The sequence below is a fragment of the Corapipo altera genome, unplaced genomic scaffold (genome assembly GCF_003945725.1).
Source record: "Corapipo altera isolate COAL_440 unplaced genomic scaffold, ASM394572v1 61, whole genome shotgun sequence".
In the NCBI taxonomy this organism is placed as follows: domain Eukaryota; kingdom Metazoa; phylum Chordata; class Aves; order Passeriformes; family Pipridae; genus Corapipo; species Corapipo altera.
The window spans coordinates 1,782,823-1,807,447 of record NW_020884910.1 but is presented as its reverse complement, the minus strand read 5'-3'; the positions used below and the strand labels follow the sequence as shown (position 1 = coordinate 1,807,447).

At 37.0% G+C, this 24,625-nt stretch overlaps 1 protein-coding gene across 3 annotated transcripts in view; it reads left to right on the top strand.

Moving 5' to 3' along the window:
- Positions 1 to 24,625, top strand: part of CFAP44 (cilia and flagella associated protein 44) — a 43,020-nt gene that overhangs the window by 1,186 nt on the left and 17,209 nt on the right. The window contains exons 2-18 of one of the 3 annotated variants that reach the window (XM_027653410.1): positions 3,489 to 3,578; positions 5,212 to 5,380; positions 6,415 to 6,577; positions 7,608 to 7,710; positions 8,027 to 8,243; positions 9,701 to 9,815; positions 10,353 to 10,517; positions 11,477 to 11,632; positions 12,273 to 12,320; positions 13,372 to 13,471; positions 14,740 to 14,834; positions 16,809 to 17,018; positions 17,951 to 18,061; positions 19,730 to 19,882; positions 21,217 to 21,435; positions 21,904 to 22,046; positions 22,926 to 23,196. In XM_027653410.1, the coding sequence (XP_027509211.1) occupies positions 3,500 to 3,578; positions 5,212 to 5,380; positions 6,415 to 6,577; positions 7,608 to 7,710; positions 8,027 to 8,243; positions 9,701 to 9,815; positions 10,353 to 10,517; positions 11,477 to 11,632; positions 12,273 to 12,320; positions 13,372 to 13,471; positions 14,740 to 14,834; positions 16,809 to 17,018; positions 17,951 to 18,061; positions 19,730 to 19,882; positions 21,217 to 21,435; positions 21,904 to 22,046; positions 22,926 to 23,196 (2,517 nt within the window). In that variant the 5' untranslated portion in view covers positions 3,489 to 3,499. Of the gene's footprint in view, positions 1 to 3,488; positions 3,579 to 5,202; positions 5,381 to 6,414; positions 6,578 to 7,607; positions 7,711 to 8,026; positions 8,244 to 9,700; positions 9,816 to 10,352; positions 10,518 to 11,476; positions 11,633 to 12,272; positions 12,321 to 13,371; positions 13,472 to 14,739; positions 14,835 to 16,808; positions 17,019 to 17,950; positions 18,062 to 19,729; positions 19,883 to 21,216; positions 21,436 to 21,903; positions 22,047 to 22,925; positions 23,197 to 24,625 lie in introns of those variants that run through there. The other 2 variants (XM_027653409.1, XM_027653411.1) reach the window with 2 other exon arrangements.

Below are 24,625 nucleotides of genomic sequence, written 5' to 3'. Positions count from 1 at the left end.
TGGACTCTGATGTGGTCTGAAGGCTAAAAGGAATGCTAAGAGAGTTTTGCACTGGTCTTCTGTTTTTCATAAGGAAATGGAAGATTCAGAAAAAAAGTGCTGAGGAGACAGGAGACTGTATTTGAAAGTGAGTTGAACGAGCAGGACTTGGCAGATGGGGAGAAATCTGACACATCCAAAGCAGAGCTAAACGTGAAGATACCTCATCCTGGAAGAGATGATTAATATGCAGTTCCTCTTGGCAGACACTCCTCATGACAGCCAAATTTTGCAGCCATATTTTAGGCCAGTGTTACCCCCGGTCAGAAAGAGCAGAGTGTGGTAGCCTTTAAGGATCACAGTGCAATGCTAAGAGGAGTCTGGATTGGAAGTCCTGGGACAAACTGAATTCCTTCATGTGGAATAAAGACAAAGGATTAATACATAAGACAATCTCTCCTGAAAGAAAGACCAAGTGTCTTTTTTTTTTTTTTTCAAAGCCCACCAGTGGCCAAAAATTTTCTACAAAAAATGGCATATTTTAGGGTGAAACAAAAAATAAAATCCTGAAGAAGTAGCACCATGTAGAGATTAATTTTTAATCTCTTGCTTGTTGCTGGTACTAATAGCACTGCAGTTATGTTCAGCGTTAATAGTTCCCTATTCCTACATATCCTGGATTAATGGACAGAATTATCACTCTTCTGTACATGTAAAAGCTGATAGGTGATGCCTTTTAAGCACACTTGCTTAATAGTAGGGCAGAGACAGCTTAAAATAACTATTAGATATGTTCTGTTTCTACAGTAAAACTATAGGCTGCATTTTGATCATTATTTAATTTGATGTATTTTATGCAATTGAAGCGTCAGTCATGGGGTTTATGAAAGCAAGAACTGCATTTATGAGGCTTACGCATTTAAACATCTTTTTTTCTGGAAAGATGAAAAGTGTAGGACGACAAACTAGAAAGAAAGTGGTGTCATCTCACTGAATTTGTTTATGTGTTACCAAATAAACACCCATTTCATTTAATTATGCTGTATTTGAATAAATGAGACAGTTGTCTGAGATGAGAATATTTGAGAAGCTCCCATATGTAGGGATTCTGTGTGGGAGCAAAATTGCCAAAAACATTTTAGTTTTGAAATAACTGAAAGCATATACCAGAATGAACACATTTCTCCATTCTGTGGCCTTTGAGAACACAAGCTGAGAGAAAGGCAATTTGAAAGAAAATGAAGCTTTGCTGAAATTCACAGTTTGCAGCACCGGCCACTGAAACAAGGAAAACCGGAATTCACTCCTAATTGAGTTCTTATAAATGGTGGAACTGATGTGGATCTGGTACAGTGTTTCAAGTCAGTGTCTTGATTTACTAGGACTGAAGGAAAAATATACTGCCCTGGTCAGGTGTTGGCAGAAAAATTCTAACTGCTAACTTGTTTTTTCCCCACTAGATTTGTCACACCAGTTCTACTTGCCACTGTCTCAGTTTTCAGTACCAAAAGCCTTAACTCTTTCTGATTTAGGAAATCTATTTCAAAAAAAAAAAAAAAAACATACAGGAGAGGAAAATCAACACTCAGAGAAATGCGTGTTTTCAGCACGGTGAACCTGCACATAAATTTTCTGGATCAGTCAACTCCTGAAACCCACAATCTGCAGCCAAAGTAGACATGTTACCCCCTTGAGCCTCCTCTGAGTCTTTAAGTTCAGTTTGTTTTGGCACAGTGCTTGAACGCTATCACGGTAGTATGCACAATGGACATTGCAATAGATTTCTTTAACTAGAACCCAGATATCAATGCAGGCGGAAATGTTCATACCCTCTTTCAGCCTAAAGCATTTTCCAGATAGGAATTAATTTATAATGAAAACTATGATAGTCTTAATTTTTAGAAGATAAATGATTTCTAATTAGCTACAATAATTTGAAATTTTATAGCTCTTTTCTCTATGGATATCAAAACACTTTGCTAAGATGGGTAAGTATTATTATCTCATTTTTCACAGGAGATAACTGAGACAGCCAGAGGTGAAATGGCTGATACAAATTGTACACGTCATTACTGGGTTTGGAATTAGAATTCAGGTCTCTGAACACTCTGCTATATATTTATGCAAATAGTCTACAACTATTTCTTCAACTTCAGTGATATCAGTTTTGGTACCCCATTAAAAACTCATGAATTTCATTTAAATATATTGAGATATATTGCAATTGTTTTCATTTGTTTTCTAAATGTAAAACTTTCTGAATGTCTATTTTCAAGTTTTTGTCAGCACTGCTGAGGGATAAAAGCTCATACGTAATTTTTAAGTGAAATAATGCAGGAAAGTCAGACTCTGGCAGAGACTCAGAATCCTTGGATGAAGATTGGATATCTAATGACAAGAACGACATATCTACCATATTTCTTTGTCCTCACTGACCTTCTATAGGATATCATTATGTTTGGGCATATTGCCTTTCCTGAAATATCTGAAAAGTCTGAAATTCCTCTAAATATCTTTTCCCAAATGGATATTGACCCAAACCCAGAAACAGGAAATGCATATTTAGGAACTTTTCCTTGTTATCAAAGTCATACTTACAAATAAAGAGAGATTTGCTTGCATCCTGCCTATATTTCATATTCTGAATATTTAGGTTTCTTTACATTCAACTTCTGAATTTTCTGATTTCTGATAGTTTATAATTGTAATATCTGTAAAAAATTGCTCCAATGTTCGTTTTAAGGTGTTTTATTTGAAAATGGTTCAGAACACCTTTGAAATCAGAAGGTAGAACAAAATTAGCATAAGAGCAATCCTTATGCTTTTTTTGCTTCTTTCTGAGACTTTTATAAAAATGGTCAATATTTTGGGTTTTTATATGAAAAATTTTGACATTTTCCACTCCAGAGGATAATAGTAACTAGTGAAATTGTAGCACTGTAAAAGTGGTAGTCTGAAAGGTGAAAAATCATGTGTGGGGAGGTGTTATTAAACTGTTTAAAATTTTCAGATTTTCTAAAATTGTGTTAACTTCTTAAATTAATTTTCTATTATTATAGAATGTGTTGAAGAAAAGGTGATTTTTTTCTTAAAGATTCATCTCTCTTGCTTTTCCATTTGAGATATTAGATACTCTCAGAATGTCTACATCCTGATAGTTTAGTGAAGTCCACCAGAAAGGTGAAGGAATAGTCTTGTTGTCTCAAAAACAGATCTCCCCACACAATATATTAAAGAGAAGCCCAAAACATTTAAATCAGTTTAAATCAGTTCACAGTATTTAGATAAAAGTCTTTCTATAGAACTGTATGCAAAGCCTGGCGTCCTGAAACCTGAACCAATTAATTCACTTTACAAAGTAAGACATATCTTTGGGTTATCCATGTTTGTGTACAGACAGAAGGCAAATATTATCTTTGGGAATCTCAAAGCATTGGAGAGGAAATGAAAATAGTCTAAACGGCAGATGAATGAAAAAATTGTAAAGGTTCCTCCTCGCCACCACCCAGGTACAGAGGACATGCCATCTTTTCCAAGGGAACAGGAGGGAGATGATGAGGAACCAACAGAAGATGAACAGGAAGATCCTAGTGGTGTCCGTGAGTATTTCTGCCCATTATATGGTGATTTCAATACCGAACCTACAGTAGCTTCTGTCTTCTCCCACCACTGACTGTTTCTTTAATAGTAAATGTTCATCTCCAGTTTCTGCTCTTGGTGTTGCCCAATTTTATTTTGACTCTGGTCAAAGTGAAGTTCTGGGCTAACCAATGTACCTGCAGTTGCTGCTGTCCCTCAGCTCACAAAGTCCCTCCCCTGAAAGTTTTTGTTGCTTACACCTGTCTCTGTAGCTAATACTGCAATAAGGTTGTTGATTCCACCAGACTCTTTCAGCCAGAGGCCTGTATTTCTCTTTTTAACGTCTTTTTCATCTTGAAATGCCTGTCCAGTGTCTATTTCAGATGTCCTGCGTGTCATCTAGCATACAACATCTAGGTAGCATGGATAACAAAATCAGTTTTGGAAGAATTCTTTTATGTATCGCCGCATTACTTTTGGCATTTGTTTGATCTTTCTATTATACCTTTTTTCCTGTTATAGGATGTGTTTCTTTCCTTCCCCTAAGTTTTAAATTACTGTTTTTTGGAAGCAAGCTTCTCCCTACACTTAATGCTAACAGCAGGAAGTCCATTGTTGGACAGATGGGATTTTTTTACTACTGCAGACCTATGTATTTATTTAACATGGCATGTGTGAGCAAAGAAGACCAAGAAATTCATACCTAGGAGAGTGATCCCAATTATACTTTGCAGAAGAAAACAAAAATAGTATTCCAAAGGAATCACCAACTGCAGAGGAGCAGGAGGAAGTGGAGCAAGTTGAGTCAGACACTGAGAGCATTGCTGAGTACTGCTGTCCACTGAGGAGATGTTGGCACAAACTTAAAAACCCCAGTACTTTCTAGTTTTCATTTTTTTCACTGTTACTATTATGAACAGCATCTCAGCCAGTGCCATCAAGTTACAGTGACTGAGCTTCTCTGCTCTCCTTCAGTTGACTTAACTTTGCTCTTTCCCATGGCTGGTCTCTGATCCCTTTGGTTGTTTTTCATGGAACACCTAGGAGAGAAAAAGGTGAGGACAGCATGAAAAGCTTACAAAACAGATAATGGGGATTTGTCCTGAGATATCCAACTGGAAACTACTTTCAACAAATGCTTACCACTGGTTGGAAGTCAAGTTGATGGCACTGTGCATTGCAGCAAAGAACTACCCCAGGTCACATATTATCAGTGTGCCTTTTTGAGGACAATGCTGTCTTCTCGTGGCGTGTTGTATGTAGTTTTACTAATTGTTTTGTACGACAATGTGCATTCAATAGCTGTTGAAAAGAGACACTCTAAAATTTATTTGGTTTCTAAAGCTGAGACCTAAAGCAAACCTCAACTGAGCTGCTTTGGTAAGTCTTTAAGTTTTAAAATCATGTGTGTTCTTAAAACAGTCTCAGAATTTTTCTGCCAGAGCGAGAATTTGTTACAGATCGTCCCAGGACCAGTAGTTACTAAGATAAGGCACCCCTGTTTTGAGCCATGAAGTACTTGGTACTCTCTCAAAGAAGGCAAAGGATGTGTGACTCCTCCCCTTTTGAGGTTAGGTGCAAATATCAGCAAGGAACGTAAAATTTATGGTGAATATAAATTTCCATTATGTTCCCACTTCTGAGATGCCGAAGGTGAGTCAGAAGACCAAGGGAAGAGTGAAGTACCCTCGGAAGAACAACAAAAGCCTGAGGAGGTAAAAAGGAAACTCTCGGAAACCTTCTGCTATAATTATGAAGATATACGTTCACGACCATTTGTCACTGAAGACTCTGAGATACCCATTAACCTCCTTACTCTTAAGTATCCTTTCTGCTGAGTTTGTGCAAATTCAAAGCTAATGATATTTAATATGTGCTCTTAAAATTGTCAGATTTGAAATAGCCTATGTGGCATTAGTGGAATGCCTTTGGTTGAGACACAGGTAAGAATCCTGACCAGTTATGGTTCTGGGTGAATTTAATCTTAAACATTGTCTTGATCTCATAAACATTTCTTACTAGACAAAGTGCTTACTATCATAAGTACTTCTGTAGAACTAGATCATGGACAAGCTAATGTGACCAGGCAGAAGACTAGCAGAAGAATGTCCACTGCAAAGCTCTCCCTTTCTGTGTAGCCACACAAGAAACTGAGGGGAGGGCAGAAGAGCTGCTGTGGAGCTCATAGTTCCTCACAGAACTACTAAGGGGGAAGTGGGAAAGAAACCAGGTAGATTTGTAGTCTGGTGCTCAGAAGATCTAAACTGGTAGAATGAAGAAAATTATGCCCATCAGTTAAGAGCTACAATAAATCCTGTGCTAGGTATGGTCAAGTAGGATATGATACGTGACTTCTGTATGTGCTGGTGGTTTTCTCTGCAAACATAGCTGAGTTGCTGTTGAAGACTGGATTTTCCCTTGTCTACATCTGCCTATAAATGTTTAAGAAGTGAGCTTGAGAGCTGCCTTAGTTTGATCTCTTGGTTTGCTCTCTCTGTAGAACAGTTTCTAGTAATCTGATGCACATCTCTCACATTTGTTTGAAAAGAGAACACAGATAGAATATGTATTCCTTGCAGCTCCAAAGGATCCAGCAGAAGCAAGAGATGTGGCTTGTAGTGGAGATGAAAGGATGGAATGTGAACTTTAGAAGGCCTTCACTTGTGCCTTCTTCTCACTTATAGAGGCATAATATATTTTTTCACTGTATACTGAAGAAAACTATCTCCTGCCATCAGGCTTTTAGTCACTAGTTTCAGTATTCCCATTTCAGTTTCGGTTTAAGCATTCCTATCCACTTAGTAAACTTTTCTAGAAAGGCAGTGTCTAATCTTTTCCTTATTGGAATGTTCCCAGATATTCTTTTGGATATGAGTCTACCAGAACCGTAAACCTGCAGATGATGGATAGCCAAAAAATGCTGTATATAGCAGGCAACCAGCTGGTGATCCAGGATCTGAAAACTAAATCTCAGAGATATCTCCGGAGCAGCAGTGGTGGTGGAATTGGATTTATCGCAGTATGGCTCTTGTTTCTTGCTTTAGAATGCTGGCCACTTTCTAGGAAAAGAAATGTTTGTTTGGTTGCCAGATATGGGAGATTTCTACAGCTGCACATGCATATATGTAAGAAAGTATGGTATTGATTAGAGGAGTGTGTGAACCATGCAGTGTAGGCTACTCATCCCATCAATATAATTGGCAGAGGATAAATATCTGCACACCTCAATCCTAGGCTCAGGTACCTAAAAAGACTGACAAGTGCCAGCTGGGATTAATTTTAATTAATAAAATAAAATTGATTTCATTTTCATTAATTTAATTTCTTGTTTAAACCTTTTGGCTCATAACAACTCTTATTTTTTAACACTTAATCTGTCCTAGTCATAGTGATACTAGTATTAAAATTTAGAAAATCAAGTTCCTATACAAGTGAAGAGAAAAAGTATCTGGTTTCACTCTAGTGAACTTACCAAGAGCTTGAACTTTCAAGTGATATCTCTGAATTTGAAGCACCTTCCCCTGTGAAAGCTCTGCCATCTCTCAGTTTTATTTCACATGAGCAAGGCTTTCAGACTACCAGCCTCAGACTGTTCTGCTTCATTGTAAGCAGCCTTTTCTGGGGAATAAGTGTACATTTTTACATCTTCAGAATAGTGTCATTCAGGATGGGTTTTCGGCAGCTGTCTGCTGAAGTTGATGGCTGCAGAAGTAAATGGCTGCTAACACAAATGCTGCTATGGAAAGATTAGCTAGCGAGGGTTGAGTGAAGTGGGAATAGTAAAAGAATGCGTCATAAAGCAAGTTATTTCACAGTTTGTCATGGTTCTGAATATATGTGCAATACACCATTTTGTGTGCATAGTGGCTTCATTCTTATATTGAGCAATAGATTAGCAGTTGTTCAGAATAAATGCACAGAAAAATGCAACCTAGAATTTGTGGCAGTATGTTTTGACTACTAAGTGAGAAAATACAATAACTCAATAACTAGCAGGATAGAGATAAAGGTGTCATTACAGCATGCAACAGGACTTTTGCTTTTTCAAGGCACACCCTACTAAGCAGTACTTTGCAGTAGGAGAAAAAGGAAAGAAGCCAAACCTTATCATCTACAAATATCCTTCACTGAGACCCTACAGAATACTTCAAGGTAGTGTAAAAAGTTCTGTTTTCATTTTACACAGACAGGCTAGTGTTTATAGATCTCAGCAGATGGAGTAGTGGGTCACTTGAAGTTTAGAAGGAAATACAATGTTTAAATTCCTCACAGCAAAAATAGAAAACACTGGTTTCAAGCTTTTTCATTATTGCATGGGAGGAAACTTTTATTTGGTAGATAGCCAACCAAGAGCTATTAACTATTGAAAAAAATAACTGCAGTGAAAATTGAGCTCCTTCTGAGTAGATTTTCATATTGTTTCTACCTCTTCCCTGTACATATGTATTGAGGTTGTACATTTCTTCAGGTGGAACAGAGAAAGCCTACGTTTTTGGTGATTTCAACCGTGCTGGCACTTTGTTGGCCACTGTTGGGAGCAGCCCTGACTACATGCTGACTATTTGGGACTGGAAACAAGAAGAAATTGTGTTGAGGTCAAAAGCTTTTGCACAGGATGTTTACAAGGTCAGATTTTCTGCTGAGAATGAAGAGCATCTAACTACATCTGGATCAGGACACATCAAGTAAGTTTACTGATTAGGATTAATACATATCACCTCTGAAGTCATAATAATAGAAGATGACTAACAGGAATGTACCATTGGCAAACATGGACCAATGAGGAATGCTATTTTACCTGGGCATTACAATTACAAAAATGGGGAAGTTCAAATCCTTCAGCCAGTCAAACAAACCTTTTAACACCTTCAGTGTCCAAAAAGAGTGATGCTTGATGTTAAGTGTCAGTACCACTGTCTCCATTCTTGTAATTTCAACAAGCACTGGGGAGAAGTAATAAAAATATTTATATATACATGTCTTCTAGCTGGTAACATAGCATATATGCCTTCTGTGCCTTCTGGGCTTTCTACCTTTTGCAAAGTCATCTGCTGTTTGGGCAGCCATTAGAGCTGGTTGCCAAGTCAATGATCAGAAACCCTCCGACTAAAAGCCTTCAAGGAAGGCTTACCAAAGATATTCTTCCCTTCTCTGATAAGTTCATGGATCCTTTTGTAATAAAAAATAAACAAGAACTTTAAGCTCTAGTTTTGTGTTCTGTATTTATCTAGTACTCAATGTTAACACAGCAGAGACTTAAGATATGAATGGGATTCTATTGTAATAAAAATGATACCTTAAAATTGTAATGCATCTAAAGTTTCTTGGAATTTTAACAGAGGAATCGGATCAAAATCTGTGATTTGCTTTATAGTGGAGTTGCAAGCTGGGTCTGAAATAGCAAATTACTTATTTAGACCCAGAGCAAATGTGGTTTAGAATGCGTTATTTATGGAAATCTGACAAAACAAACTCTCCTGTAAACTTTCTTTTGAGCTAAAATGCTGTGAATAAACTCTGACACAGCTTTTATGACATGATAAACATGACCTTTCACCCAAATGTGGTCTCAAATTTCAATTTCCAACACTATCTTAAAGGTAATGTCTTCTGCACACACAGTGTATGATCCCTAATTGCAGTAGATGTTAATTTTTCTGTAATGCAGTAACTTAAAAAAAGAACTATTAAGACCTAGGATAAAACCTTTGGCTTGGTAAGGTTTTATGGTACAGTTCAATTCCACGAGAGTACTTGTATGACATTTGGTGAAGACCTTAGTCCCTTAGATTTACAAGGCTGAGCATCATACACTGGAGACAGCAAGAATAAAATAGGTATCCCTAACTATATATATGGGTTGTAGCTGGAAAAATATAGCAGTGGATTTTACACTTCTTGATTTTAAATTGTAATTTAATCTTCATTCTGCCCATTCCAAATGCTCTTCCTAGCTTTTTCATAGGCATTGTATAGGGAAATATTAGTTAGTAGTTACAAAGCTTTATTTCATTTTCAAAAGAAAAAACACAAGCTCTCCTGTGAAAAATAGTAAAAAATGAACAGTATTGAAATGTCTAAGAGGGACTGGAGAGTGTGTAAGGAATCTTATATCAGAGAGGGATATTTTTTCTATACTCAGGTTCTGGAAGATGGCTCTCACATTAACTGGTCTCAAGTTACAAGGAGCTTTGGGCAGGTTTGGAAAAACAGCAGTGTCCGACATTTTAGGTTTTGTAGAGCTCCCCGATGGGAAGGTAAGTAAGAAAAAATGACAAAAAGAAAAGATTTTATATTCTCCCTTAGGCTTTGATATAAAGTTTCCTACATAAATTGGAGAGTTACTATTTGATTTGAAGTGATTTGAATTAGAGCCACGATGATAATATAATATTAGACCCTTGTTTTGATCATATAATATTGGCATTAATTAACCCCAAACCTGTCTGGCTTTATAATAATTGAAAAATATGGTTAGTGCTGTAATTCACGGATTAAAGATCTCTGTTGGCTTAGAGCTGAGGATCTTCTAATGGGGTAGTGAAAACATTAGTTTACAGAAATGCAAAGACTGTTAGTCCTAATCTTTAACCATTTCAGTGCATGCAAATTATGTCGCATTGCTAAAAGGTTGAACCTTCTCACCCCTTACATTTTCTCTTGTGAATATCTGTACATTGCTATTGATTTAATGCTTTCATGGAAGGAAGGCACAAATGTTAACTGGGTTCTTGCCAGTGTTTCTGCACAAGTAAGTGCACAGGCTTATGTGCTTATCTTCATTTGCATTGAAGGTTGTCTCAGGAACTGAGTGGGGCAACTTGCTGCTTTGGGAAGGGGGCCTCATTAAAGTAGAGCTCTGTCGAGAGGGACGCCAGCCCTGTCACCATGGCCCTGTCAACCAGTTAGTTCTTGAGGAGGGAGAACTTATCAGTGTTGGAAAAGATGGGTTCATTCGGGTGAGTTTTCCTTCTGCTCTGCCTTTAGGTATGCAAATATATGGTCAACAGGTAAAGGTTGCATATTTCCTTTGCCAGGTTTTTGGAGGAAATTTTGAAGTGTAGTTTCTGAAAATGAATTTTTAAAACAAACAAAATAGGAGCACATCTCCACAGTGTATGTTTGAATTGGACAGCGTTCACAAAGTGTTCCCTGTTTAACAGTAATAAATAAATCACCTTTTGCTTTAGTAAATCAAAGTGATTTTCAGCTGTTCTCTAACAGTTTTGTTCTTGCCTGCATTCTAACATTTTTTTCACATGTAGTTTTTGTCATTCTTTAAAATTTTCAGGACTATCGATACATGTGGTGTTATTTAGAAAATAAATAATAAACTACAGGAATATTTGAAATTAATTTTCTGAATATTTGAAAGCTCAGATTATTAACGCCAAGATTACACAGAAATTAACTAACGATTTTCTTTGCCTGCTCTTTAAGGGAAGACATGATGGGTCTTCTGCTGGTGTGTGAAATGACCCAGATAATCAATGGAAAACTGACTGTTATAGACAGTGGATGGTTTCAAACGCCCTAGAGTTTTTGTTGTCGTTGTTGTGTTTTATAAATTGGTATTACCCCATTAGAAAAATTCACTTGATTATAAATGTACTGTCCTTATCCCACGGAGCAGAACATGGATGTGTTATATTTCCCATTCTTTTGTGCTGCCTCAGCACAAAACTATACTCTCTATAGTTCTGAAGCTGCCACGTATAGCTCTGCTAGGGCCAGGGCTGAATTTAAGCCACTGTCACTGTTCTAAGTTACTTTCAAAGCAGTGATTTTGCTTTCTTATAATTTTGAATTTCTGTATCGATTATGTATGAAACAATGTGGCCTTACAAAAAAAAGTGTTGGGTTTTTTTGTTCTGTTTTTTTTTTTTTTTTTTTTTTAAATGCTTCCAATTCCATGAAGGTGTGGAACTTTGAGATAATAGATGGTGCTGATTCTGTGGATGAGACAGGGTTACTGGAGGTGGAGCCTATGAATGAACTTTGTGTTGGCAAGAATGTCAGCCTGAATTTCATGTCAAAAGTTCAGGACCAGGGACAGACTGTTTGGTATGCTCAGGTAAGATGCACTCAAGTACATATATCTCTGTGGAGGAACACAGAATGGGGGAGGTGATATTAGGTAACAGCAGGAGTCCATTACAAATCAGTGCATTTCTTTTTGGTAGAGTTCAATCTTCTTCTGGATATATAGAAAATTCTCTCTCTCTCTCAGTCTCTCTCTCCCCCCAGATATATAATTTTATTATTTCAAACACTGAAACAGGCTTTCTAAAGAGGTGGTTTATGTTCCAAGCCTGTCAGTGTTTAAGAGGCATTTAAGAGAACAGTGCCCTTAATAATATGCTTTAACTTTTGCTCAGCCCTGAAGTGGCCATGTAGTTGGACTAGATGATCCTGGTATGTCCCTCCCAGCTGAATTATGCTATGTTATGCTATGCTGTATTTTTAGTGTATAGTAACATGTTGAGACTCTAACTTTCAGAGCTGGAACTGCATAAGAATAGAAGAATGCCAAAAAGTATTGTCCAAATTCTGTTACCCTGATCTGATGGATGGAATGCATAGGACCAACATTATCACATTTAGTCATTTCTGTTTCACAGTGATATTTGTTAAGGAATTTTTAAGTGTGCAGCTTTATTTCTAAATTGAGTCTGAAAATATTCAATTTACATGTTTTGTTTTTCCTTCTGTAGGATACAAATGGAGCAATCTGGAAGCTGGATTTGACTTTTTCAAATATGGTAAGCTTGTTTTTTCTTTCTTCTGATTTTTTCAGTTCCTTTGTTATAGGAACCATATCTTATTGCATCCTTTAAATATACTAGTTGCATCTGCAATAAAATATGAAGTTGCTCAGTTGAAAATTTTAGCATTGAAACATATTTTTTTTTCATTAAAAATTTCAGGTGTAATTGATTATAAGGATTGTGCAGGATTATAAAGAGTAATTTGATTTTTGATTCCTGAAATTTTGGCTGCCAAATTCAAGCTACTTTAGAGAAGTTTTATTTGCATAAACTGCTAACTGAAAGTTGCACGGATGCAGGAAATGAAGGACTGTTGATATAGCCTATCTAAATAGGTGTTTGAAACAATCCTTGTTGTTGTCTCTAAATGACAGAAAGAACTAGAAAAAACAAGGAGAAGATGAAACACACTTGACATGTTTTAGCCTACTGGTAACCAGTGTTACTGTTGGAGATGTTTTTGATGGAGAAATAGATGATGGTGAAAAAAGGGGGCATTTAATTTTTGCTCTCAAGCATATTAAAGTAAACGGGAACAACCCCATGAGTGGAATAAAATTCTGTTGTGAAAAGTAAAATGTGTTCCAAGAATTTTATGGTAAATAAAGGTTTACAAACCATACTATAAAAACTAATGTAAAAAATGTATAGCAAAACCTAGAATTCCTTGGATGATGAATGATTTCCCAGGCAGCATAAGCTCGAACTTGAGAGCATTTTCTTTGCCTTCAGAGCAACAGCTCATTGTTTAAAACATTAATTCCAAGCCTGAAACCACTTAACAGAAGGCATTCCACTTTATATTCACATAGAAAATGATGGACTTTTTAAATGAACAAAATGTTCCTGTGCTAAGTTTGCTCATGATCTTCTTATGAACATTTAAATAAAATAAAGGGAATTGCATATCTCGTGCTTGCCAGATTTTGTTCACACAAAGAGCACCTGTCTAGATTTTCCAGGTTTGCCAGAAATGACCAGTACTGCCTTGTAAGTGCAGCTGTAGAATGTAGCAGAATTCCTCTTTTTCTGTTTTGCACTGCAGACCCATGATCCAGAGTGCCTGTGTACCTTTCACTCTGGGAGGGTTGAGGCCATTAGTGTCTCTCCCATTACATACCTTATGGCCACCACAGCTCTTGACCGTAAGTGCACTATTTCTTTCCTCTCATGCCGCTGGCATTCTTGGTTTCTAAGAGCGGTGATGCTTGGTTTGGAACTGTTCTGTTTTATACTGAAGTTGTGTATTTGCTCTTGCAAAGTCACTTTCCACACAGTTCTTTAATAGTTGAAGCAAATAAATCATTAATGTTTTGAAATAATTCACTAAGACTGCTTCATCCTAAAAACACGGGATTTTAACAACGGACGTTTTTAATAGGAAACACTGTAAATTCTGTTTATTCTGAAGGAACATCTGAAAATCTGAGACATCTGGTTTGAATAACAGCACTTGTATTCAAGACTCTGGATTGATAAATGTTGGGATTTTTGTTTTGTAAGAGATTACATACACCTCTAGCATTATGTAAGCCATTGTGAATATTAATATTTGTGCCTTTCTTAGAAAATGCAGTAACTATTATGCTCTCAACAACAGATAACATGTAGTTATAGACATAGTTATTTAACTTGTATAAATATTGCCATTTAGGCCTCTCACTGTTAGCTTTTTTTGTGCTTTGAAAGAAGAACAACTGGCCAGAACATTATCAATGTCATCAATGTCATTTACACTGCTCAGAAAATGCTACAAGGTCTTTTAATTCAATTTTTGTTAATAGTATCTTGTAATTTATCTGTATTTTACAATGCAATGTCTTCTAGCCTGAAGACAAACTCCTACCAGCTGAGCAAATGACACTTTGGATATATGCCAGCTGGAATGGAATTTTATGCAAACCAAAATGTGTACCCGCGAATTTGTTAATTTTACCTCTGGTGAAACTGGATCTTCTGTGGACAATCTCCCATTTTCATTAATTTAAATGTTTTCCTCCCTTTAAATGTTTTCCTCCCTAGGCAATCCCAAGTAGTAGCATATCGTCTTTTCCTATGTTGTCAGTACAGATACTCCTTACAGTATGCCACAGTTCTGTGCTTACTTGAAAATTACATGTGGATGGTCAGCATGGAACTTCTTATTACAATCCTTAACCTCGACAACTCTTGTTTCTGTGTAAGTTAAAGAGTGAAGAAAGAATATGTTTTGTTCATGAACACCATGCTAGCTGTAGTACTCTGTAACCATCGGTCATGTCTGTCCAGGCAGGCATTTTGTTACTCAAAAGAGAAAAAATACATTCTATCCATATTTTAATTCAAATAAATAGACAGTTCTCCATAAATCCTGTAAGTTATATAGTAAGTGATATTACAAGAAAGAAATTCTTACTGTCTTATTTCCACACAGGGTCAGTGCGTATCTATGATTTCAGCAGCCACATTGAACTGAGTGAAATTAAGTTTAAACAAGGAGGAACAGCACTGACATGGGCACCATACGTTGTGAGTTTTTGCTAGCATATTAACAAAAATTCATAAAGGGGCCTATGAGCCTGCCAGCATCAAGAAAGCTGCTCACCAAACAAGATATGAAAGAGGTCACTGTTAGGCTATGGTGGAATGTACTGTAGTAGTATGTATATAATTTTGTGGAGTAGTATGTATGTATATGGTATGTGTACAGTTTGGCTTTACTATGGATTATCATGCATCCTACTTTGTGTCTTCCTGAGATTGTAAAATCAGATCTCAGTGTGCAGTCTGCAAAGTAGTCTTAGTTTATAGACTGACAGCTTCTATTTAACCCACGCAGGGTAATTGTCAATTAACACGAGTTAGTCAACACATTTTGAAATGACAGCCCAGACAATCCACAAACATTTGGAGATAAATCATAAAAAACTGTTGCCAGAACTGATCATTTGTGGAGTGTGGAGTCTATCGCTTTTAGACATATTTGCTAATTTTAATTAAAATAGTGTCTAGTTATGTTCTTGAGGAAATGTAGCAAGCCTGGTGGATTATTTATAAGCAAGTTTAGGAGGAAAGTACTTACTTGAATTTCTAAGGTGAGGGTTACACTGGGAGAGTGCTTTTTAAATACAATTCTGGCCATGCAGCCTTTCTGGGATGCTGTTAGGTGATGACCTATACATTCAAGAGGTAAGCTGTCTGCCACAATAAATTGTACAGCATCACAAAACTGACTCAGTTCAGTTTTATGAAAGTTGTTGCCAAACACAGTCTGAGAAACAAAGGGTACTTAGTCTACCTAACTGCATTTAAAATCCCATTAGATTTTAAATTAGATTATCTTAAATTAGATTAGTTTAAGGTGCTCAAATGTATCTGAAAATCTGTGCTATTAATCTAAGAAAATTTCATCCAGCATACTTTGGAGCATCTGTATACTTTAATGTCCTCATAGGCACACTAGCAATGTACATGTTAGATAAGTGAACAGTGACATGGATTTAAAACTGCCTAAATAGCCAGGCCCCAAGGGGTGCATCAGCAGCACAAAATCCAGCTAGAGACAAGTCTTTAGCAGTGCTCCCTAGGGGTCATTATGGGTGCCAGTATTCTTCATTAGTTACCTGGACTCTGGAACAGAATGCACCCTCAGCAACTTTGCAGATGATACAAGATCAAGGGGAGTGGCTGATACTCAAAAGGGTTGTGCTGCCATTCAGCAGGATCTGGACAAATGGATAAAGGTTATCCATTTACATTTACCTCTTCATACAGCAATTCTACGTCTGGTCTCATTTCTAGTGTGCCATGTCTGGAGCTGGCTCAGCTTGTAAATTACTTTAAGGCACTATCATGTATGGCTAATATCAGCTAAATCTGCAAGTCCAGCTATATCCAGCTAAAACACAGGCCTGTTTCTGCTAATCTTTCTCTCTCACAATTCAAATGTCTTAATTGGTAGCAACTGGCTTACCTACAGGACTTATGGTAAAAACTCCTATTTTCCATCTCAAGTAGCTGTCCCTGTTGACACTTGTACTTTACATGGAGTCAGCCAGACCCACGCCTGTCCCCTCACCTCTTCAAAAATCATACCTATATTTGATACTCAGTATTATATTCAGGGTAATATAATAATTCCATTTTGAGTTCCAGCTCTTTTCTGTAAGAAGCTACTGATATATCTTGATGTCAGTATGAATTACCTCTTCTTCAGACATTACAATCACATCCTCATTAATACTTCCAGTCTCAATGACGTTACCAGTTAAAAAAAAACAAAACACAACCCAACCCAAAAAATAACTCCCAATCCTCTCCCTTACTTTATGGTAGCATATTAGAGAGAATAAACAACATTTCCCATGTATGAAATGTTCTTTGTACTTCAGCAACACTTGTATGTAAGATGAGTTACAGATAAACACAAGAGCATGTGCCATATGGATTCTTCTAAGGTCTCAGATGTACTCTGTGATTTTTTTTTCTTCATTTCACTTAAAGGTAAATCCTGCAGGAGGTCTAGTTGCTGTGGGGTTTGAAGATGGTGTTGTCCGCATAATTGAAGTTTATGATCCCAAACTGCTGCCTGGTCGTGCAGAACAGGCCAGTACAGAGAAGGCAGAGATAAATCTGAAGCAGGCTTTCAAACCTCATTCTGCTGCAGTTACAGCCTTGGCATATGAACGAAATGGAGATGTGTTTGCCACAGGGGTGTGTATAATTTCTTTTGGTTATTTTTATTAAGCTACAAATGTAGAGATTGTTTAAAGAGATAAGGTAAAGTTTGTTCACCGACAATACAGTTATACTTCTGTTACTGCTGTGGATTGCTTATTGTAGTTCTCTGCACTGCTGGGAGAAGGATCTGTTTGCACTCACATCTGTTTTTCTGAAGGAAAGCAACCATGCAATTCACACAATTCATTTTGTGAATTACTGGACTGTTTAGTGTGAATTCTGTAATCCCCTTTGAAGATGGATTTGGTTAATTTTGGAATTAGTTTAGTAGGATCTTGGAATTAGTAAAAGCAAGTCCTTTTATACACCACCTTGGCAGCACTCCAACTGCTACCCAGCACTGCTTGGCCTTACCACAGGGTCAGCCAGTCGGTTTGTCAGTATGTCTGGTAGCCTTTGAGATGATTTCAAGTTAATGTGGTCTCTCTTTTTAAAAGCTGGTCCTCAGCCATGATCAGTGCATTTGCAGTTACATGTGCCTTGAGCTGAATTGCCATGCATTTCACTTAATGTAGGATTTAAGCTGCCATGAATTATGCTGTGCACCAGTTCTGGATTTTCTTGTTATCTGAGGAAATTAGCTTGTGCTGTCTTATCTGAAAAATTGGGCCTGAGCCTGAGCATTAAAGGAACTCCCAGAGCAATGGCCAGAAAGCACATGGCTGGGGATGCCAGAGAAGGCCCATGAGAGCAATTAAGGGCTATGGGTGCATTCACGGCCCTGGAGCAACGTGGGCAGGATTTTTATTTCCTCACAGTAATCATAATGGAAATCCAATTCTAAGTACCAACAAAAAAAATCGAAGTATGTGTTTCTATCACAAAGTGCTTACAGTCTTTTGAATTTTTGGTCAGCTTTGATTCAGTTGTCATCTTTATCTTTGTTTTTTATTTTTTTCCTTCAGAGTAAAGACAAAACAGTTTTCTTTTTTGCTGCTAAAGATGAATACAAGCCAGTTGGATTTATCTGTGTCCCTGGGCCTGTACAGGCGTTACAGTGGTCTCCACCTTCTCATGTGAGTATTGTATGTTTGCTTTCTTTCCTTCCCTACAGTGTTAAAATATAATTTTGAAAAGAACTTGCAATGAAAATAGATGAAGATCCATGACTCTAGCTGTGGTCTCTATAGAAAATGCAAAAGATATTTTGCTGCTTTGTTCGTCATGCTGCTTCAACATGAAAGATAGATTCTGTGTAGCTGTATCACTGGTTCAGTCATTTTGGATGTATTTTGGACCTTGGATAATGCAAACCACAAGATTTTGCTATGCTTTCTGAGCTCCTGCCTTGAAGAAACAATCTTGTTCCTTATCTTTTGGAAGGTCTTAAGTCTTCTTTGATAAAAGAAGTTATTTGAGTGTTACTGCCTGTGACTCCTGCCCATGTTAAAATAGGCTTTTGCAAAGCTTTTGGACCACATTAAGAAAGATTTTGGATGCTTCTTGGAATTCACATTCTGTGTTTGAAGCGTATCAGGACATATCCAAATAGATTCTTGCTAATATTTAAAAAGTATTGTAGGGTTAGGGTAGCATCTGAAATTTTGGTTGGTCCAGTATCCCTATTTAGAGAAGAGACTGTTCATTATACTTAGATGCTGACAAGATACATTATACAGGTGCGCAGTGGCAAGGTGTTGGTATTACTGCTTGTTCATTGCAACTTCTGAAGACTGTGCTGGCAAAAGGACTGGTATGAATTCTGTCTTACTGCTGATGTGACAGATCTCAATATGACAGTTGCATTTTGAGCCCTTTCCTTGAAGACAAGGTACTCCTACTTACTAAAAAAGTACCTGTTGTATCTTGGATATGTTAGATTCTGACTGAGTAGTTTTGTCTACCAGTGTCAGGTCTCCATTGCTAGATGTGAACACCTGCTAAATATAGTACAAGCATCTGAGTGTTAACACTGCTTATTTTTGTGTTTTAGAAAGCACCTTGGTAATTAAATACATTACATTTAATGAATGCATTTTTAAACTGAGATCTTATAGAAACAAGAACCATATCAGTCCTGGTTAAGGTTTCCATAGCAACTCTAATATGCCCTTTTTGCACATTTTTAGTAGTGGATCAGATAAAATAAACCTATCTCTCTGTTCTCCACATTGAAACTAAGCACACACTTGTCTTTTAAAATCTCAAAACTCTAAATAATTATTACCCTCACCTATTCTTCCTAACTTTTATATTTTAAAGGACTTGGCATGTATTATCAAAGAACAAACAAACTCAAAGCTAAATAGCATTTGGCAAAACTCTGAGCCAAGTCTTGAAGATATAAAGGATTTATTTAGTATAGAAACATATGAAATTTCATGCAATTATCAACCCAAAACCTCAGCTCCTAACTGTTGGGTCAGATCCATCTTTTAATTTAAGCAAACACCCAAAATATCATCATCATGGTGCTTCCAAGCTAAGCAATGCCAGAATTATAACTACTTTGTACATGGCAAAGACTTCTTCAATTCTTCAGCTTCCCCTAGCACGTATAGCATAAAAGAAGCTCACTGATTTCTGATGTCTACTTAAAAGTGTCCATTTAAATAAGAGCACAGTTAAGAGTGGCTGGAGTTTGGCTTTGTATCTATGCATCTGCTAACTAACTTTTTTTTTCATAAGTCTTGATTTCATATATACATCTGCCCTATATTTGTATTTTTTGTGGTTTTATACAGGAGAAGAGCACACTGCTCATCCTTTGTGAGAATGGCTTTGCTGTCCAGGTTCCTGCCCCTCTCCCTGGGGAACAGGATACAGTGTCCACCTATCAAATAAAAAACCTGCCGATGCAATACTTCCATTTTTATAGTATCAAATCCCGAATCAAGGTAAAAAACTCTCCTGTGGCAGAGTTTCATGTTCTTTGTTGTGCTAGAGGAAAAAACTACCCAAATAGGTTTCTAGTCCCTGCATCATCGGATTTTTGCTAAGCTTTTGAAAGGGAAGGCTAGGTAAAGTCCATTTGTGGCTGTGCTTCAGCATTAAAGTTACAAGTTGTTGTTTGTTTATTCAAATAGAACATACATCAACACTGAAAGTGGTGTATTATTGAATGTCAGGCAAAGCTTCATTTCATGATATAACTTGGAAGAAGTCAGTATTCAGGAGAAGATTTCTTGGTGTTTTTTTCCTGGGAAGATCTACAAGAATGATCACAAAGCATACATATGAAAGGAAAGATTAAAAGAATATCTGTGGAGTTTTGTTGGGGTTTGCTTTTTGGGGGGTTTTGAGTGTTTTTTTTTAATCTAAGGAGAAGAATATTGTTGAGAGACACTATAAATCTTTAAAATTGAAAAGGTTTCTGCAGAGAGAAAGAATATTAATTGCTCTAATTTTCCTCTAGAAATATATCAGTAATTAATAAGTTACAACAAGGATGTTTTAGATAAGATACAAGGGAAGATTTCTCACACTAAGGGTGGTGAAGCACTGAATTAGTTTTCCTAGCCTGTAGAGTCCCCAGAGCAGGAGATTTTAAAAAGGTAAATCAGACAAACATCAGCTGATAATATTTAAGGCCTTGCTGATTTGGGCTTTTGGGAAAAACAATGTTCTTTTGAGATCCCTTCCATACCTTTCATTATGATTTGCTATCTAATATCTCTTAGGAAGATCCTGTTTTAGAAAATGATACTTGTTTATGCTACAGTAGGCTTGAATGGAAAAGGAGTTTAAAAGATTCAATAACTATGCACACCTTCCCTTCATTGTTAAGAAAAAGTCCATTACTTTTCTCTTTTTCTCTACGTCAGTGATGGACTAGATCTTCGGAATTTGAGTTCAACTTTCTAGTACTTTTCTTTCTTCTGAGCAGGCAGAGGACAGGACTTAGGAGTTCTGCAGAAGGAGTATGCATAGTGGTGAATATTTGGAATAATCTTTCTGAGGACATGTTGCAGTCTGCTTCTCATACAGAATTATTTCTGTTTCAAAGGACCATGAGTTAAAATACTTTAGGGAAGGGAAATGGGGCATTCCACTGGAGAGTCCCATGAAGTCTGGTTGATCTCTGCTTAGCTGACAGAAAAGAGATTTCTCTACATATTCCGTATGTATAATGCCAGGACCACCTTGGATTAGATTTATGAGACTCCTTCAGTAAGTGATCCATACAGTGCCTTAGTTTCATATCTCTGTGTTTCTCTGCTTGTTGTAATAGCTGGAAGAGGAGATTGCACGGAGAGAGGAAAAAAAGAAAGAGAAGGAGAGGGCAAGGCTTCAGTGGATAAAGGAGCAAAAGGAGATGGGACTTGAGATAGAACAAGAACCTGAAGAGGAACCTGAAGAAGAGCCATTACCACCTCTCTACATACCAGAGGAACCCAGTCCCATCCTCTGTGGTTTTTATTCAACACCAGGAAAATTTTGGCTTTCCTTGGTAAATCAGTTTTTACTTTGTGTTGATGGGATTGCATGATGTGACAACCTTCCCTTCACATATGAGTGCCTTATAAAAAACCTGACTTTTTGAAACCTGCCATCTCTAGGACATTGAATTCCCTTCATACTTAATAGTTTCTGTGGTTTTTGTGAAATAAACCAGCAGTGTTACTCCAATTCAGCTTGTTTGGTAAATTTCCAATAGGTATCGCTGTTGGTGATGCTTGAATGGGCACAAAGACTAAGCTGTTCCCTCACAGGCAGAGGATAGAATCTTAATATATTGGTAGAATGGCTTGTAATGCCAGTGATCATGACAGATTTTTGTCTGTGGATAAATAGGATCTTTAGATGTTTTTAAGTAACATTTTCTAATGTATCATAGAATCATTCTGAAAATTTCATTTACCTGGTGAGCTGCTTCAGTTTTCTTTTGTCACCTTTTCTTTATGGTCCTCTTCTTCAGGGTGGGTACGACTCAGGATTTCTCTATCATTGTGAATTCTCACATGATCATGAAGAAGACCCTGAAAACAGGAAAGATGAACCCTTTGAAGTGATTCCTATTGCGGACACCGACAACAATCCCATTCACCAAATATCCTTCTGGTAAAACACTGTAATGTAACAGATAGCTCTGTGATAAAGCTTGATGAAATTGAACTTGGAAGGGAGGAGTGTACACTCCTTAGTCCCTTTTTAATTGTGGCTCAACTATAGTATGCAGGAACTCTCTCTGGTTTTCCTGGCATTGAGTTTCACTTAAAATTCCTAATAGACGTAGCTGAGTCTTGTGTCTGAGAGAATAATTTAAAAAGCCCTTCAAAGATGAAAAAGTCTGATTTCTCATTAAGTACTGATTAGAACTCAAACACCCTAGATTGTAGAACTCCAGGTGACCCATTAGAAGTCCCTCCATATAGTGATCCCCAGAACAGCAGTTCTTTTTCATAGTTAGCAAAGAGCCCTCAGAGAACACAGAGGGGTCAGTCCATCCCTTTTGTGTGAAGAATATAGGCTTCTCTGGACGCCTGTGAACTGTATGAATAAAAAGAGTGGATTCTTTTCAGACTCCCAGAATTAGGTTCCCTATAAGACTAGGCATGTTCTGCATCAAAGGAGGCAGTTTTAGTTAGGCTTTAATGTACTGCTGGCTGCATTCACCACCATCTGTACTAAATTGGGAGCAGGGAGGAAAAACTGCTTTTCTAGCTTTTAACTTGGTGTCTGCTACACTGCCCAACTCAGGGTTGAGACTAGTTCCATGATGCATAGCAAATGTTTGAACATTCCTGAGCAGCCAGTTAGCTGAAAAAAATTTTATAGCAGAATCACACGTACTTTAAATGATCCAAATACTTTACTCTGAGCTTCCAAACTTGGGAAAGTGACTTTTATTAGCCTAGATTAGCTCTTTTCAAGTATCATGTTTTGAGCTTACTTGTTACAAATTGCCTGCTATTCTGCTTCTCATTGCTTATTTGACAGTGCCAGCAGTCCACTGATGTTTTTTGGGATGCAGGATGGCTCACTGCGTGTTTATCCTCTCCCTAAGAAAGACCTCTCAGTGAATACCCTGAAGAAATACTGGTCCCTCAATGTACATGACAATGATGATGGCCAGATCCAGGGGATCTGTTCTAGCTATGATGATAGGTTTCTGATTACCTGTGGTAGAGATGGAAACATTTTTACATTCGACATCTTGTCAACGGAGGATGTTCCCCTAGAGCGAAAAGCCGAAATCCCCTTTCCAAGGGTAAGTTGCTACCCCCTTTCATTAAATTAGGCCTCTTTGGTATGAAGGTACTGTAGATGGGCAAAACAAAGTTGAATTATTTGACATCATAGGTCTTTCATAGCAAAAGCTGAGGTTTTCCAAACAATTTAGAAGAATAGCTCTTGCAAAATGTTCCCTAATAAATAGGCACTATGACTGTATTGTTCCTTCTCAATGTTTTTTGTTTTTCTCTAAATAAACATGGTATATGTTGTTCATATGTAATATTCTACCAGTGTTTTCCCACTCAGAGGTGTAATCATGAAAATTCCTAGAATGCAAGGACCACAAGGATTTGTCATACTTCTTAACTTTCTTAGGTTTAATTCCTGTGAAGTATGATTCTGCTCTGGATGGGGATTCTAGAAATAATGTTGGAGAATACCAAATGTGTAGTTTCTCCATGCATCTAGTACCATTCATCTAAAATTCACAAGTTGGCTTTTTTACGCTTGCAAAATAGCACAGCATGATGCTGATCCTGTTGCTTTTTCACTCTTGGACAGCATTCGCAGTAATGAGTTTACAGGTGTCCTGTAATCACTGTAGAGCTCATCATCTCTAGCACATTTGAATGGATGAGACTGGAATAACAGTTATATTGATAATACACAAGAAAAGAGATGTCAGTTCCCCCACTGAAAATGTCCAGACTTTATTGAATTTTTAAAAAATCCCTAGAATATCTGAATTAAATAAATATAGCTTGAAAGAAGCAATGAGACCTGTTGAGTAAAGAAGTGCTTTCATGCAATTAATATTCCAGTAGATATACATTGAGTGCAGTTTAAAAATCCTGAAAGTGTCACCATAGAACAAATTCAACTTTTAAATACTGTTAATACTAGTTGGTAACTACATTTTGAAGGATGCTTGACAATGGAGACAGAGGAAATTGTGATTTTGGTCATTCAACCACATTGTTCATGATTAGTTGGAATTCTTCACCTGTATCACAAGAACATACAGCACTGAGAATAGACTCAGAGTTATTTTCTATAAGTGAATGATTGGAACCTTTGATATCAGAGTATTGCTAGCTCCAATACTACAAGAAGTGATTAATATACAATTATAAAGCATATATGCAGTTTTATAATTTTGAATATGTAAGTAGGTCTATATAAAGATCCTTACGGTCAATTCCTATTGTTCAGGCTAGCAACATTGCTTAATGACCATCCTAATAGAGTTTTTCCTTTTCAAAGTATATTTTCATTAAGTATCTATTCTAATTTTAAGTCATGTGGAAGATTTTAGAAATTCTATCTTCATTAAACTAAATGAGATTCTTAGAGAATGAAATACAAATCATCTGAAACTAATTGAGTTAAATTACAGATCAATTTAGTACAACTAAATTGTTGGGTGATAGGCCCCCTCTTTTTTTAGAGCATAATTGCCTAGG